At 47.8% G+C, this 16,701-nt stretch overlaps 1 protein-coding gene and 1 pseudogene across 2 annotated transcripts in view; both read left to right on the top strand.

Moving 5' to 3' along the window:
* Positions 1-3,892: 3,892 nt before the first annotated feature.
* LOC311514624 (olfactory receptor 52R1-like) lies at positions 3,893-4,810 on the top strand (annotated as a pseudogene). Its single transcript has one exon. The product of its transcript is annotated as an olfactory receptor 52R1-like (transcript).
* Positions 4,811-14,220: 9,410 nt separating this feature from the next.
* The window catches only part of LOC311514553 (olfactory receptor 52R1-like), a gene marked incomplete at both ends in the record, with an annotated part of 69,502 nt that continues 67,021 nt past the window's right edge, over positions 14,221-16,701 (top strand). The window contains one exon of the mRNA XM_084617124.1: positions 14,221-15,129. Coding sequence (XP_084473250.1) covers positions 14,221-15,129 — 909 coding nt within the window. The remainder of the gene's footprint in view (positions 15,130-16,701) is intronic.

Genomic DNA, 16,701 nt, shown 5'->3' on the forward strand with positions numbered 1-16,701 from the left:
CTCAGTTTCTCCTTCCACGCAGGAGATCAGGTTTAATTATGTTTTCCCTACTCTGACAAGCCTTGAGCCTGTTTACAGGTGTTAGCTGAGAAGGAGTGTCCTCAGACGTTATCACTGGTTTCCGATATATTGTTATTGTACCACATCTTTTGTTTGGACAGTTTGTTTTTTTCAAGACTCACTGTGTCTTTCAACTCCTCCCTGAACCTTACCATGTGTTTAGTTACTGTTCCCTCCCCACCCTTAGTGTCCCCTTCAGTAAGGAGCTCAGGCTAAGGTTATCTTTGGGGTCTTGAAAAGCCAGGGTCTGGTGAGGTAAGGATGTAAGAGGACTTTGTATGTTAGCTAGCCCTCTGTGGAGCTTCTTCTCAACCCCAGAGTTATGCCCATGAAAAAAATCCGCCCCTCACGTGTACTGTTCCTGTGATCCCAACTTCAAGCACTAGGTCCTTTCCCATCTCCCTATCCTCGAAGGTTCTGTTCTCTACTCTCTGGGGGAAGAGGAGTGTCCTTTCTCAGCAGCCCTTTCATAGCTCTTTCTGTGTCTTACCAGCCCAGGGAATTTCCTCCTACCCTCTGTCTGATGGGTCATTAGCATTTTCACAGACAACCACTTCTTTAGTAGGATCTGCATCCTGTTTGAAAAAGACAGAGTTCGTTTCCACAAGAACATCAGGAACAAAGGGCTGAAAAATGAGGGCCTCAAATGGAGAGCCCTCCGTCACCCCTCTGTCTGTCCGTGACCGGTGAGTCGTGTGACTGCTCCCTTCTGCGAGGTCAGCGACACAGATCCCTCTCACAGCCTGAGTGCCTGGGTGCCCAGATGTTCGATCAGCTGCTCTGTCCTGGGCACCCTCCCCCAAGTGACCAGTGAGGAGACGTTCTTCTACTGAAGGGGTGGGCAAACCTTTTGGCCTGAGGGCCACATCGGGGTTGTCAAACGCTATGGAGGGTCGGGTAGGAAATTCTGTGCCTCCCCAAACAGCCTGGCCCCTGGCCCCTGTCCACTCCCCTTCCCACTTCCCACCCCCTGACTGTCCCCTTCAGAACTCCTGACCTATTCAACCCCCCCTGCTCCTTGTCTCCTGCCCGCCCCCTCCCGGGACCCCCCCACGCCAAACTGCCCCCCAGGACCTCACCCCAATCCAACTCTCCTGCTTCCTATCCCCTGACTGCCCTGACCACTATCCATACCCCCGCCCCCTGACTGCCCCCCTCAGAACTCCTGACCCTTCCAACCCCCCACTCCTTGTCCCCTGACTGCCCCCTCCCAAGACCCCCTGTCTCAAACCACCCCCTCCCAGGACCCCACTCCCTATCCAAACCCCCTGCTCCCTGTTCCATGACTGGCCTGATGCCTATCCACACCCCTGCCCCCTGACAGGTTCTCCAGAACACCAGAAATTTCTGCCCCTATATCTTGCCTCCCAAGGTGTTCCCTCCACTAGTGCTGACAGCTTCAATATGCTTCATGCCTGGTTGTGCAGAGGCTAACTTTACAGTGGGAGAAGTGAGAGGTGCCTGAGGGGCTTCTGGGCTCAGGGTTGCAGCATTTGCATGGACCAGCTGCTCCCTCCTTTCTCCCAGCACAGGGCATATATTCCTCAGGTGATCAGAGGAATTACAATGGTAGACCCTTCTGGACTCTTCTCTCTTTACAGGAGATTTGGGTCAGGGATTGTAGGAGTGAGGTAAATTAGAACCCTGCCTCTCATCGAGTTTAAACCCCTCTGTCTGTGGTTTCTTCACCACAGCTGCTTGTGTCTGCTCAAAATCATCAGCTAGAAAAGAGATCTCATCCACGGTTTTTGTCATTTTGTCCCTCAGACACTGTTTTACACCATCTTTGCACATGTTTAACAAATGCTCCTGAGCAACAAAGTCAAACATTCCTTCAAAGCGTGTAATACCTTTGCCCCTTTCCCACTTCCCCATCAAATCGTTCATTTTGTTTACATGTCCCAGCCTGCTCGTACCAGCCCCCTCCTGGTGGAGTGGGAGGGATCTGGTGCAGCTTTTCCAGCAAGTCCAATGTGTGTCTCTGCTGTCCCTCTTTCTCCTCAATAATTTGTTCTTTTGGTTCCACAGATCACAGCCTCCTCTCTGGCATCCTCTGCCTGCTTCAGCGCCACAATTCACCTATGTCTGCGAGCTCAGCACCTCCACGTTTTCCACTGTTTCACTGTTTTCACTCATCTTGTTGCTTTTCTGTCCCTACTTCCCTTTCCTGAAATAAACAAGTGGAAAGGAGCAACCTGGTAACCTCTTTGACTCTGCTTCAGACACCACCCGTAACGTCTCACTAAAACTCTCCACACTAGTGGGTGAAGTGCAAATCTCACCCAGCAGAGCAAGCTGCTCATTTTACCCTGCTAACAGCACCACTGCGATGTACTTCCCCAGGTGCAACCTGGAAGTGGGCTACTCCTGAGCCTTTTCGCATACCAGTCTGGGCCCCCTCTCACACTGTGAGAAGCTGAAAACCCCTCCAGGTCCTGCATTCCCACAAACATTCCCAGGCAGGGACAGACCTAGGTGTGTTACATGAATGCTGTTGCCAACCACCCATGAACCAACAGTAGAAAGGTTCCAGCCAATTCTCCCCAGAGCTGTGTCATCTTGCCCTGATGAGAAGTCAGACCAGGGTAAGTTTATTACCCAGTCTGCCCCTCCCTCAAAGTGTCAAAGTGGAACGAATAATGCACCAGCCCCTGTTCCTGAGAAGATTTCCCTTTATACTTCAAACAACGCTCTGGTTTAGTAAAAAAAAACAACAAAAAAACAGATTAATTAAGTACAAAAAGATAGATGTTAAGTGATTGAAAATAATAACTTTGAAATAATAAGATCAAAGTAGATTATCTAAGAAATAAAGCAAAATCACAATCTGAGGTCTGTACACTAGACAGTCTATATACACTCAGTGGCAGTCTTTTTGTGCTGCCGAAGCTTTGGGCGCCCACGTGATCACTGGCCGGGCAGTGGCATTCCTCGCTGTGCCCACTTCAGAATTTGCTGCTCTTTGTGTCTAGTAATGTATCCCCAGCAAGAAAGCTTCCAAAAGTAAAACACCACTGATGAGGGCAGCTGTGGGTTCAATATAACCTCGCTCCTGATCTTGTGCTGCCCCGTGATATGGAGCAGCTGCTGGAGACCAGGAGCATTGAAAATGTCAGCCCAGAGTTCCTCAGCCCCTGCATTTTGCTTCCATCCCCTGGAGCTGGGGTCCCCATTGTTCTATAGATCTGCATCTTTGTAATAAGCCTGCTGCTGCAACATCCCCACAAAGCCTGAGGAAGGGAAGAAGGCAGCCGCTGCTACTCTGTGAACACCCACATCTTTCGAGGAGCCTCCAGCCCTGTCTATGAAGCTGTCACCTGCCCAGCAATCCCTCCTGACAGGTTCATACTGAGCTGGTTGCAGTTTGCAGCTGCAGATTGCTAGAGAGTAATGGCCAGGGTCTTCCTTTTACCTGTATTAATAACCAGACTAATGAGCACTGCTTCTTGCTGCACTGTTTAAGAAAGAAGAAAGGAAACAAACAAAGAGTCTACAACACCCCATCACGCTTCAGTCTTCTCATACTCATGCCACACGGAAAGCCAGAACAGGAAAGGGAATTGAATCTCAAAGGAGAAAAAGCAAACCAAAAAACTTCAAGCTGTCTCTGGAGAGACAGACCGTGCTGCCACAACCCCTGACTCCAGTGATTCCGTGTACGTTGCTGTCCTGGGGCAGAAGCTGGTATTTGGAACAGAGGAACTGGATCCAATATTCAGTAACTCACTTGCACCCCTCTTTCCCAGGAATTGAATCAGCCCTCCTGGGATCTTTGCTGCTTGTTTGGAGGGTCAAAGTTCTCCCACCTCAGGCAGGAGAAGAACAGCAGCTCATGTCATGTCCCACCCGCTCCCTCCCTGCTGCCTTCCTCCTGGTCAGCATCCTTGGGCTGCAGGAGGCCCAGTTCTGGATCACCTTCCCTTTCTGCATCATGTATGTCATTGCTGTGCTGGGAAATGTCATTGTTTTCTGCATTATAAAGACTGAGTCGAGCCTGCAAGAGCTGATGCACCTCTTCCTGGCCATGCTGGCCATCACCGACCTGGTTCTATCCACGTCCACCCTGCCCAAAAAGCTGAGCATCTTCTGGCTGGGCTCCAGGGAGATTGCGTTCTACGCCTGCCTCACCCAGATGTTCTTTGTCCACTCCATCTCGTCGGTGGACTCGGGCATGCTCTTGGCCCTGGCCTTGGATCACTACATGTCCATCTGCTGCCCCCTATGGCACTCCAGCATCCTGTCCGTCCCAGCCATAGTGACAAGGGGAAGCCTGGTGCTGGCACGTGGGGTCCTTCTGGTGAGCCCCTTCTCCCTCCTTGTCCGCAGGCTGCCCTTCTTCCAGCGCTGCCTCATCTCCCACTCATACTGCGAGCACATGGCCGTGGTGAAGCTGATGTGGGGATGCTACAGTCAGTGCCATTTATGGCCTGTTTGTGGCTTTTATGCTGGTGAGATTTGATGTGCTTATCTTCTCTGTGTCCTGTGCTATGATCCTCCAGGCTGTGTGAGGCTGCTGCCGTCTCAAGGCCTTCAGCACCTGCACATCTCTCTTGTGTGTCGTCCTGGCGTACTACAGCCCTGGCCTCTTCATCTTCCTCACCCAACCCTTTGGCCTCAATGTTCCCCACCATGTCCACATCCTGGTGGCCAATCTCTGTTGGCCCCCATGCTAAACTCTGTTGTGTATGGGGTGAAAAACAAACAGATCCGGGAGAGGGTGCTCCGTATCTTCCAGCAGAAAGGAATCTGAGCAGTGTGTGCCGATTCAAGCTGGAGGAGAAGCCAGGAGTTCCAGGAGGTGGCCCCTGGACACGCCAAAGGGCTCTGAACAAACCCCAAAGATTCCTCCAGGGTGCTGTGGACAAAGTCATGCACGTTGGAAAACATCATTCCAAATAAGCCAAATATGCGTATAAAATGATGGGGTCTAAATGAGTTTTTATCACTCAGGAAAGCGATCTTCGAGTAATTGTCGATAGTTCTCTGAAAACATCCATTCAATTGGCAGGAACAGTCAAAAAAGGGAACAGAATGTTGGTAATGATTAAGAAAGGGATAGATAATAAGATGGAGAATATCATAAAATCATGACTCGTGTGCAGAAAGTATATACAGAAGTGTTATTTAAGCCTTCTCATAACACAAGAACAAGGGGACACCAAATGAAATGAATAGGGAGCAGGTTTAAAACAAAAAAAAAAGGGAGCTTTCCTACACACAATGCACAGTCAACCTGTGGAACACCTTGCCAGAGGATGTTGGGAAGGTCACAATTATAACAGGATTAAAAAAAAAAAGGACTAGATAAAATCATAGAGGATAGGCCCATCAATGGCTATTAACCAGGATAGGCAGGGATGGTGTCCCTTCCCTCTGTTTGCCAGAAGCTAGGAATGGTCGACAGGGTTTGGATTCCCTCTGGAATACTTGGCATTGGTCACTGTCGGAAGACAGGATACGGGGCTACATGGAGCTATGGTCTGGCCCAGTATGGCCGTTCTTATGATGTAAGCAGTGTCAGGATGAGCTCCACCCTGACATCTGGTGGTGAGGTGTGGCAAGTTGTGGAAAAGAACTTCAGGGGCCGATCTCATTTGCATAGGCACACCCACCACACCTAGAATGAGACCATAGCTGCCCAAATGGTCACTTTGGCTGCTGTGGGATCCCCAGTGTCTCTGTTATTGGGGCAGGAAGAATAAATTGTTATTACCCTGATTATGGGAACTGTGCTTGGAACTGTACGTGGCCTTTTGTTATGATGGAGGGATTCACCATCAACTAAGTAGAACTCGCTAGGCAAGGGCCATGGGTTCCAAAACTGTGTGAATAGAAAGAGTCTGGGGACAAGTATTAATACTTGGTGGCATGGGCCCCTTGGTGAGGGCCTTACATGCTAATTGCACTTTCTCCTCTCTCCACTGTGGAATATCAGATCTAATTTTGATTTCATTAGAAGTCTAGTTATAGGCTGCTGAGCTCACTTTGGGCTGACAGTGCACCAGCACTGGGGCTCCCCTACTATAAGCTGAATTCACCTAAGAGCTGAAATAACTGAGTGTTGTGTTAAGTAGTGGGGGAGCCTGAAAATATATTGTGGAATAGTTTGACACGGAGCAGTGTGTGGATGGCAGGAGCTGCTTGTGGGCTGTGGAGCGGAGCGAAGGAGTTCGTGGGGCGGCTGGCGGAGCAGAGTGCAGCTGAGCGAAGGAGTTTGTGGGGCGGCTGGCGGAGCGGAGCGCCGCTATGGAGCTATGGGGCGGTCAGCTTCAGATCACGTAAGGTGCCTCTTACCCCCGTCCCATTTCCACCCAGGTTGGGAGGTAAAGCTCCGCAGATAAACTTTCGAACTCTGGGGCTGCCCTGACCAGGGACAGAGACTTTTGGGGCATTGGACTTTTGGGACTTTGGGTGATTTGGGGTTGCTGGACTCAAGAACCAAAGGGAAAAGGGCATGCCCCAATTTGCCTGGGGTGGGGTTTTTTTTTCTCCTGGGTTGTGTTATGAATCCTGTTGGTGGTGTTTCCCCAACATAATGCCACATTGTTTCTCTCTGTTATTAAAAGGCTTTAGCTACACTCAGACTATGTGCTTGCGAGAGGGGAAGTATTGCCTCTTGGAGGCGCCCAGCGGGGGTGATATATATATTTGTCCCAGGTCACTGGGTGGGGGCTCGAGCCGGTTTGCATTGTGTTATTGGAATGGAACCCCTAGATATTGAACCCGGCCCTTGTTGCTGCCAACTCTGACGGGCAGAAGGGTTACATGATCTTGTGTTCACTGAGGCAGGGAATGGTGGGCAGGTATTGTATCGTGTGTATTCGGGATCTCTTGTGCTGTCTAAAGTAAAGGAAATGTTTTAGAAACCCCATTTGCAAGGCCTGGGTCTGTTGCTTTAACAATCCTGTGCCCGGAAAGAGAGAATCTAGAAACAGAGTGCGCCCAATGGGGAGCTATGGCAAGGGCGTGCTGAAGCAATGGGAGAGTCTGGGAGAGCTGAACCACGTTAGGGTGAAGAGAACCGCTTGTGGACCTCTTCACACAGGTTTGGGATCACCCACCCCACTCTCCTTCCACTCACAGTCCCCTAGCATCAAGGAAGCAGCTCCAGGTTTGCTGTCACAGACCTGCGCAAGCTCCCGTGGCTGGATGCCCACCAGATGGGGGCCTCTCGCTCTGAGTTTCTAGGCCCAGTCTCAGGGTGCAGCTTCCATTCTAGCGCCTCCTTCTGGGAGCGGGGAGCTGCACACCAAGCGCCAAGGCCCTGAGGCTAGTTTCCTTTGCTCTGTACCTCGGAATGCTTTTCTCCTACGGTACAGAGGAGAATGCAGTCTTTTTCAGGACATGGATGTCTGTCTTATATAAAAATACAAATTAGGATTCAGAGAGCTCCAGTTCTATAGGTACATTGCTGTGACACTCTCTACCCCCAAAGCAAAACCCTGGCACCCCACTTTCACCACTGTTATATAGTTCCAACAAATCTTGTACAAAATATGTCATGTGAGGTATCTATGGAAACACCGTGGTTTGCTGCATGTGATTATCCTATCTGTGTGTCTGTATCATTTTTGCCTCTGAAGTAACAAATGTTGATGAGCTACCTGTATTTCAAATGTGTTTGCTCCTGTGGTAACTCCCACAAAGTAGTTTAAATCCAGTCTAGCCAGCACATTGTGAATGGATATTTGACTGGGTGGCTCATCGATGAACACAATGGGCCATGGTAGAAGCTTTTCCCTACCTGTAGCCGAAATATGGGTAAAGGCCCCTGCTGTGACTCATCAAAGCATGGAAGGGCATGTGGCCAGCTCATGTGACACGGGACTCCACCTTGTGCCTGTACTTTTCCACTAACTGTGCTGGTATCTCTGTTTGGGACAATGAAGTTCCCTCCACATGGCAGAAACTAGAAAAGGGGGAAGTGTTATCACCACTTGGTCTCATTCCCCCCACAACTCAACACTTTAGAACACAGCTAGAAGAAAAAAACTTTGACTGGAGAGGTGGTCAGAGGTTGGAAAGGAGAAAGGCAGGGACCTCTTGAAAAGTCCACCAATCAGAACAGATGTGTCCTGAATACAACGAGGCAGGTGATATCGCTGAATACTTCACTAGCTTTGAGACGCTATTTGTGATTCATATGATTCCTGATAACCAGAAGATGCCCACTTTAGTTGCAAAGTTAATTGGTGAAGATCTGGATATAGTCAATAAAATGCTAATTGAGAATCATTTAGATTATTCTAATTTCAAAGAAATGGATTTGAAACAATTTCAGATTACTCCTGAAACATATAGAGTGAAACTGACAAATCCTCAGAGGGGTGCTGGTATGAGTAATGCGGAATATGTGAATAAAATGAAGGATTTGATGGGGAAGTGGGCAAGGAGCAAAGGAGTTACAAGCTTTGAAGGAGTGTTTGATGTTGTTGCTGAGGAACATTTCTTAAATATATGTTAAGATGATGTAACACAGTATCTGTGGGAGAAAAGCATGAAAACTGTGGATGAGATGGCTTCTCTAGGTGATAATTTTGAGCAGACACAAGAATCTATTCTGAATAAAGCACAGACAGAGTGTTTTACACTTGGTGGGAAGCATGTTCCTTTTTACCCCATTCCTCTTTGCTCCACAGAGGGCAAGCAAAAATGCAAAGTCCCCTTACATCCTTACCTCACCCCGGGCATACCAAGACACCAAAGATAAACTTAGACTGAGATCCCTTCTGAACGGGACACTGAGGGAAAAGAAAAAACAGTAAATTAATACATACTGAGGTTCATAGAGCAATTGAACAACCCAATGGATGTTGAACAAACCAAATTGTCCAAGCAAAAGGCATGGTAGAATAAAAATATATGGAAACATCTACCTGGGATAAAAGATTTGGTGATGATGTTAAATCTGATGATGCAAAGTTTGATACTAAGAGTAAACCTAACAACAAAGAATTTGGCAGTGATGGTAAATCTGATGAAAAGTTGTAAAATGCATGATTTTGGGAAAAGCTATTTGCCGTGCTATGAGTAGTAAACAAGAAGACCTATAGTGCTTCTCAGGGGATAGTGTTTCTCAGCCAACATCTGTAAAGAGGTTCAAAGCTTCTCTCAGCAGGGAAAGCATAATAAACCTGGTCTGCTGTGTAAAAGGGGAAACTGAGTCACACCACTTCATGGCCTTGTAGAATATCGTTGTTGAGATATCACCAGTTGGAAAAGCACAATGGTAAACAATGCTGCACAGACATTAATAGAGTTTCTCTAGTGACCCTAAGAAGGCACACTTGCTGACTTTTGAGTTCACTAGCCTGATCTACAAAGTGTTGGAGGGACACAGAACTTTGCAAGAACACCTGTGGGTAACACCACAATGCTTGCAACATTTGGGAGTTGTATGGTCAAAACCCAATTAAGGCATTTGGCACACTGACACTGCATTAGTCATTGAGAAACACTCCTGCAGTAAACTAAGGGGCGAGTTCTGATATTATGTGCTCCAAAGCAACACCCTCGCGTCACCATATTTACCATGGTCATATGATTACAATGTGTTTTATATAAAGTTTGTCCTGTAATGTATCAATGGAAAAGTTATCATTTACAGAACATGATTACCCTATTTGTATGCATGTATTCTTTTTTACCTAAAGTTATGAATATTGACTATGTACCTGTATTTCAAATGTGTTTGCTCTTTGGTAACAGCCACAATGTAGTTCACATCCCATCTAGACAGCATATTATGAATGGACCATTCAAGGTAATGGTGCATTAAGAAACATGATAGGCCTTAGAAGAAGATTATCCCCACCTGATGGATGTTCCTGTGAATGTTGAGCCAGGATATGGATAATGGCCCCTGCTATGAATTATCGAAGCATGCAAGGGCACGTGACCAGCTCATGTGACACTGAACTCCGTCTTGTGCCTGAAGATTTTCACTAACTGCGCTGGGGGCTTTTGCTTGGAAAAATGAAGTTCCCTCCACATGGCAGAAGCTGTAATGGGGGAAAGTGACATTGTCACTTGGACTCACTCCCCCCACAACTCAACACCCGGAACCACCTCAGGGATAAGAACTGAACTGGGTATGTTGTCCCAAGCTGAAGGGGTTTCTAGCCTGTGTCTGAAAGATGGGTGGGCTGTTTTTCCCATCAGGGTGAGACACTCCTTGATTCAAATCCTGACTTGCAAATAGATCTTAGATTGCAATTTTGGTTATTTCTTAAGTAACCAACTTTGATTTGTTCTCTAAAACTTATAACGACTTAAAATCCATCTTTCTGTACTTAGTACATCTGCTTTCTATTTATTTACCTAAAACAGTGTGTTGTTTGAAGTACAAAGGGAAATCTGCTGAGGAACAGGGGCTGGTGTATTGTCCTCTCCACATTGAGGGAAAGGGGCAGGGCAGTAAACTTACACTGGTCAGTCTTCTGACAAGGGCAAGACAGTACAGCTCTGATGTAACTGTGTAAGTGCAAGACCCGGATGGGCTTGAAGCTTTTCAGAGCCTCACAGTATGAGAGGGGCCCAGGTTGGTATGTCAGAGTGCTCAGTGGTACCTCTGTTCCAGGTTGAACCCTACAGAAGTCTGTCAGGACACCCAATGAACACACCCTATGACAGTATGAGTCCATTTCCCGCTTATCATGCATTCAGTTACTGATGGAGAGACTGCTGTTATGGCAGGAAACTCAGGACTCTTGGGTTCTGTCTTTCATTCTCTGTTTGACTTTGACCAAGTCATGTCTCCCTGTCCTTCAGTTTACCTATGGATATAATAGGGATATGTTCATAGTGACTTTCCTTTGCTACGTATTTAGAAGATCCTTCAATGAAAGGTTCTATGTGGTATGGTAATAGTTAATGTGAGAATTACTGATCTTTGATCACTTAGTGAAAGTCCCATGTGCCTCCAGAAAGTGTTTGTGTCTCCCCTCAGTCATCTTTCTCCAGATCTGTCTGTCTACTATCTACCCATGCCTCCTGGGCACTTAGCATCAGACCCTAAGAGACCTAGGCACTCTCCCTAGCTTCCTTAGTAATCAACTATAATTTCTATATATACACACCTACACAGAGCAGCCAATTCCTCTCTGACTTAGCACAGAGATCAAGAGTTCTCATTTCCCTTTGGGAAGGTCCCTTAATTGCTGTTTACTGTTGAAGCTGGATAACAAGCACATAGCACGGCAATGGAAAGAGAGGGACTGGCTAGAGAGTGTCTGGTCTCCAGCCTGTTTGCATCCAGACACCGCTTCTCCCCTAGGAGCTGGGCGAACCCCACTGGGATTGCACAGAGCTATATTATAAACAGTGCACATCGCTGTGTCAGCTCTCGGCATGGGATACTACTGCAGATGCTGGGGTGACAGAGGGGTGGGACACGGCTGCCTGAGGGGGATTCCCAGCAAAGAGACTTCCGTCCCAGAAATCACAGGTACCCATCTCTTTCGGTTTGACAAACCAAGTGCAACATACATATGATGCGACAGAGAGTAGGTCTGAATTCATTTCTGCTCCACACAGCCACTAAACATCCGAGGGCCCTTGCCACAGGTGCTGAATTTGCTCTAGTATCATGGGCCAAAATGCCCCTCTTTACTGTGACCCTCGATGATGGGCTCCAGCCCTAAGGTGGCTTAATTTCAGTGGCACAGTGGATCCTTCAGGATGAAAGTTGTTAGTAGACGTCCAATACAAGGCTAGATTCAGAGGTCGCGAGCCGCAGTTTGCTCAGGCCTCTGTTGCAGCCCTGCTGTCATTTTTTAAATGTAGACAAGCCCTCAAGCAGATATTGCAGAAAAACATCCAGTCTGGAGTAAGAACTGAGTAAAACCTCAAGAGCCAGCTGTGTGTTAATGCACAGACACTGTAACCGCCACCTCTTGAAATTTAGGGCTTTGGCTGTTAATGGGGTAGGGGAGGGGGTGGGGCTCTTACAAGCACCACCAACTATGGCCAACTATGGCCAATCCATTTGTGAATCCCGTTCTGCTAAGCTCTTTGCTCCAATAATGTCTGTGGCAAGGAGTTCCACAGGCCAAATATGTTTTATGTAACAAGTTTTCTTTTATCAATTTTATATGTTCAGCTTTTCAGTGTAATTGAATATTCCCTTGTTTGTGTGTTATGAGACAGAATAAATATAAATGCCTGGACTACTTTCTATATTGATAGATTCCTCGGGTTTATAGTCAGAGGGGACCATTAGATCATCCAGTCTGACCTCCTGTGTAAGACAGGCCATTACATTTCTCCCAGTTACCCCAGTATTGAGCTCCATAACTTGTGTTTGAATAAGACCTGGTCGACACCAGGATTTGATATCATGGAATCAAAAGAGCAACAGAGTTAAAAGGTGCTACAAGGATCAGCTAGTCTAACCTCTGCCTAGATGCAGGATTTGTTGTGTCTAAACCACCCCAGACAGATGACTATCCAGCCTCCTGTTGAAAACCTCTAATGAAGGACTTTCCACAACCTGCCTGGGCGTCTGTTCCATTGTCCTCATGTTCTTACAGTTGGGAAGTTTATCTGAGATTAAATCTAAATCTGCTGTGCTGTAGTTTGAACCCATTGCCTCTTCCCTGCCTCATGTGGCAACAGAGAACAACTTTCCTCCATCTTTTTTATGGCAACCTTTCAAGTATCTCCAGACCGCTCTCAGGTCCCCCCAAAATCCTCCCTTTTCCAAACTGATCATACCCAGTTTCTTCAGCCTTTGCTCGTATGGCTTCCATTCCACCCTGTGGCTCATCTTTGTCACTTGCTCTGGATCCTTTCCAGTTTCTCTACATCCCTCCTATATATTGGAGAACCAAACTGGGCACAATACTCCAGCTGAGGCCTCACCATCACCAAGCGAATGGCTACTCTCCCCTCCCGTGACTGGCATGCTAGGCCTCTGCTAATGCAAATGAAAAGTGCATTTGCTCCTTTTTGCAATCGAAAAAAAAATCACACCCCTCAGAGATATAGCTAGAGCAACCTAACCCTGGTATATACAGCAAGAAGTCTACTGAAGAATTCTTCATCGAAAGAGCTACTACCTCTCAGAGAGGTGGATTAACTACACTGATAGGAGTACCCCCACCGAAGTACCCACAGGGTTCTTGGTGGTGGAAATGGGGTCACTTTTGAAGATAACATCCAACTTCTTATAAAAATGGCAGCTCTGTGGCACAGCAACACAGATACTGTTTGCCTCCCCTGCCTTCTGGTACGCGTGCCTCAGGTCCTTCCCCTTTGCTGTGCACTGCAGGGTGTCCTGATCACAGCTCTTTTCCCACAAGCTGCATGAAATCTGCCCTTAGGTATCGCAGTTCCTAGGGCTGGAGCGCAGATGGGACTGCACAGCCTCCTCTCCCCAAATACGGAGCAGATTCAGGAGCTCCACAGTGGCCCAAGCGTGGAGCTGCCATGGCCACCTGGGAAAGTGTGGTGTGAGCACTCCACACCCAGCAAACGGGAAGGTTAATTTTAAAATTCCTGAGCCTTTAAAGGGGGAAGGCTGGAAGCTGTTCACCTCGTTGGAGGGGAGAGGAGTTGAAACTGTTCACCACAGCAGTCAGGATGGGTAATGTTGGATGCCTTGTGGAGCCCATTTCAGCAATAAAATAAACAAAAATTTTCCGTAAAAAGCCTTAAACCTCCTCTCAAAGTGGTTATATTCTGTCACTGAAACTGAGCAGTTCCATTGTTGAAAGTGGCTTTGCAGTGTGTACACCGCCGCTGTTTCTTCATCAAAAACTGCTTTGAGCGAAAAAAAACTTGGTAGTATAGATAAGGTCTAAGGACCAATGATGAATAACCAGTATCCACACTTGTGTTTCCTACTGGTGCCCAGTAAGGTTTCCCACACCACGATGAGTGGGAATTATTGAGGCAGAGAGCACCATAAAATATGGAATTCAGATTAGTAAGGTCATTTGTTCATAGTTCATTTCTCTGAATTATTAAAATATCATTTTTCAGTGTGTGAAGGGCGACCAATCTGCTTCACTCATGAGAACAGCCCCCAGTAGTACATGCATTGACTCATTTAACACTGTCTCTCCATCCAGGTAATTTTACTGCGACCATCACTCTGGGCATCTACAGGAAGTCATGGAAACACGTGGTACAAGTAGGAGAGAACTTCTCTCCTACTCTATGTCAGATTCCAACACAACCGACTGCACCAACCCCTCCACCTTCATCCTGCTGGGCATTCCTGGCCTGGAGGCAGCCCATGTCTGGATCTCCATCCCCTTCTGCACCATGTTCGCCATCGCCGTCTTGGGGAACTTAACCATACTCTTCATCGTGAAGACGGAGCCGAGCCTCCATGAGCCCATGTACTATTTCCTCTGCATGCTGGCTGTTACCAACCTGATCCTGTGCACGTCCACCCTGCCCAAAATGCTGGCAATCTTCTGGTTCAATTCCAAGGAGATCAATTTCAGTGCCTGCCTCACCCAGATGTACTTCACTCACTGCTTCTCAGTGATGGAGTCTGGAATCTGTGTGGCCATGGCATTGGATCGCTATGTGGCCATCTGTGATCCCCTGAGACATTCCACCATCCTGACAAACCCTATGGTGGCCAAGATGGGCCTGGCCGTGGTTCTGCGCAGCAGCATAGTCGTACTGCCCTTTCCCTTCCTGGTAAGACAGTGGCCGTATTGCACAACCAACATCATCCCCCAGCCGTACTGTTTGCACATAGCCTTGGCGAAGCTGGCCTGTGCCGACACCCATGTCAGTACTTTCTACGGACTCTTTGTGACATTCTGTGTGATGGGTCTGGATGGGATTTTTATCGCTGTGTCCTATACCCAGATCCTCAGGGCCATATTCAGCCTCCCCACAAAGGACGCCCGGCTCAAGACATTTGAAACCTGCGTCTCCCACCTCTGTGTCATTTTAGCCTTTTACATCCCACGTTTTTTCATCTCCCTCATGTACAGATTTGCCCAGAATGTGCCCCTTCATTTCCACGTTCTCATTGCCAACGTGTACCTCCTGGTGCCCCCCATGCTAAACCCCATCATCTACGGGGTGAGGACCAAAAAGATCCGGGTAAGACTGCTCCGGCTCCTTACTCATAAAGGGGCCTAAAGTGTCCTTCATGTGCTCTGAATCTGAGAATGAGCTCCATGCAGAGTTGTCTGGTGACATGGTGCTGGGCCCCCTTCCCTGAATCACTTACTGGACAGTCAAATTGACATTAAATCCTTTCTTGGACTTACTGTGCTGTGTCAGTGTGACAAACTGAGGAATCGGTTTGTGTATAGCTCATAGGATTGCCACCATTCTAATTGTTTTTAACTTGACCTCTGAGGCCCCGCATCCTGCCCAGTCTATTCCCCAAAGCCCTGCCCCCTGCCCCACCTCTTTCCACAAGGCAGCTTTCCCTGTTCCATCTCCCGAAAGGCCCCGCTCGCTTCTCAGCCTCTTCCTCCCGTGCCCCGCCCAAGCTACGCCTTTCCCCCCAAAGCACCATGCTGTTGCTCGCTCCCCTCCTTTCCAACCCCATCCACTTGCTGGATCATCTCCACCATCCTCCCCTCCCCCACCGCAATCTGGGCTCCCCATGCTGCAGGGCTGGGATGGGATCTGGTGCAGCCTGGCAAGGAACCTGCATTGAGTACAGTGAGGACACAGTGCTGGGGCTGACAGGCCTGTCTGGAGCACAGAGGGAAGCCAGGAAACCCTATAAAATCAGCTGAGCTTTGGGAGCAGGACTGTGAGGCAGGCAGCCGAGATTGTGCACCATAAAGCTTGTGGGCCCCGAAAGCTCAGCTGTAAAGTTCTGAGGAAAGAGACTATTGTGTGGCTTATTTCCTTAGCTTTCAGCAATGGTCTTAAGTTGCAGTGGGGGAGCTCTAGGTTGGATATTAAGAAACACTATTTCAGTAGTGGAGGGGGGGGTGAAGCACTGGAATGGGTTACATAGGGAGGTGGTGGACTCTCCATCCTGAGAGGTTTTTAAGGCCCGGCTTGACAAAGCCCTGGCTGGGATGTTTTAGTTCATGTTGGTCCTGCTTTGAGCAGCGGGTTGGACTAGGTGACCTCCTGAGGTCCCTTCCAACCTTAATCTTCTATGATTCTATGATTCCATGATATTTGGCTTGTTGAACTCCTCTCCACAGTCATTACTGGAGCAAAGAGCTTAACTGAATGGGATTCACAAATGGATAGGTGGTGCTGGTGACACCACCGTTAATGAAGTTTATTTGACAACATCAGTTAGAAGACCTTATTTTCAGTTTCTTATAAGTTCAAAAAATCTTTAATCATTTGGACTGGAATTTCCCACACTGGGTGTCTGCTTCAGTCTGAATTGTTTTTTTTTTTTTAAACTTACAGGCAAAACAGTTTGTTAAACTTTTCAAATGACATTAGGACAGAAGATGTCTTGTTCATGTTGACATTTTTTATAGTTATTCCAGTTAAGAGCCCTAGCACCTCCAGTGCAGCAAGAAGCAGTGCTCATTAGTCTGGTTATTAATACAGGTAAAAGGAAGACCCTGGCCATTACTCTCTAGCAATCTGCAGCTGCAAACTGCTACCAGCTCAGTATGAACCTGTCTGGAGGGATTACTGGGCAGGTGGCAGCTTCATAGACAGGGCTGGAGGCTCCTCGAAAGA

The sequence above is a fragment of the Lepidochelys olivacea genome, assembly GCF_965140295.1.
Source record: "Lepidochelys olivacea isolate rLepOli2 genome assembly, chromosome: 1".
Classification (NCBI taxonomy): Eukaryota; Metazoa; Chordata; order Testudines; family Cheloniidae; genus Lepidochelys; species Lepidochelys olivacea.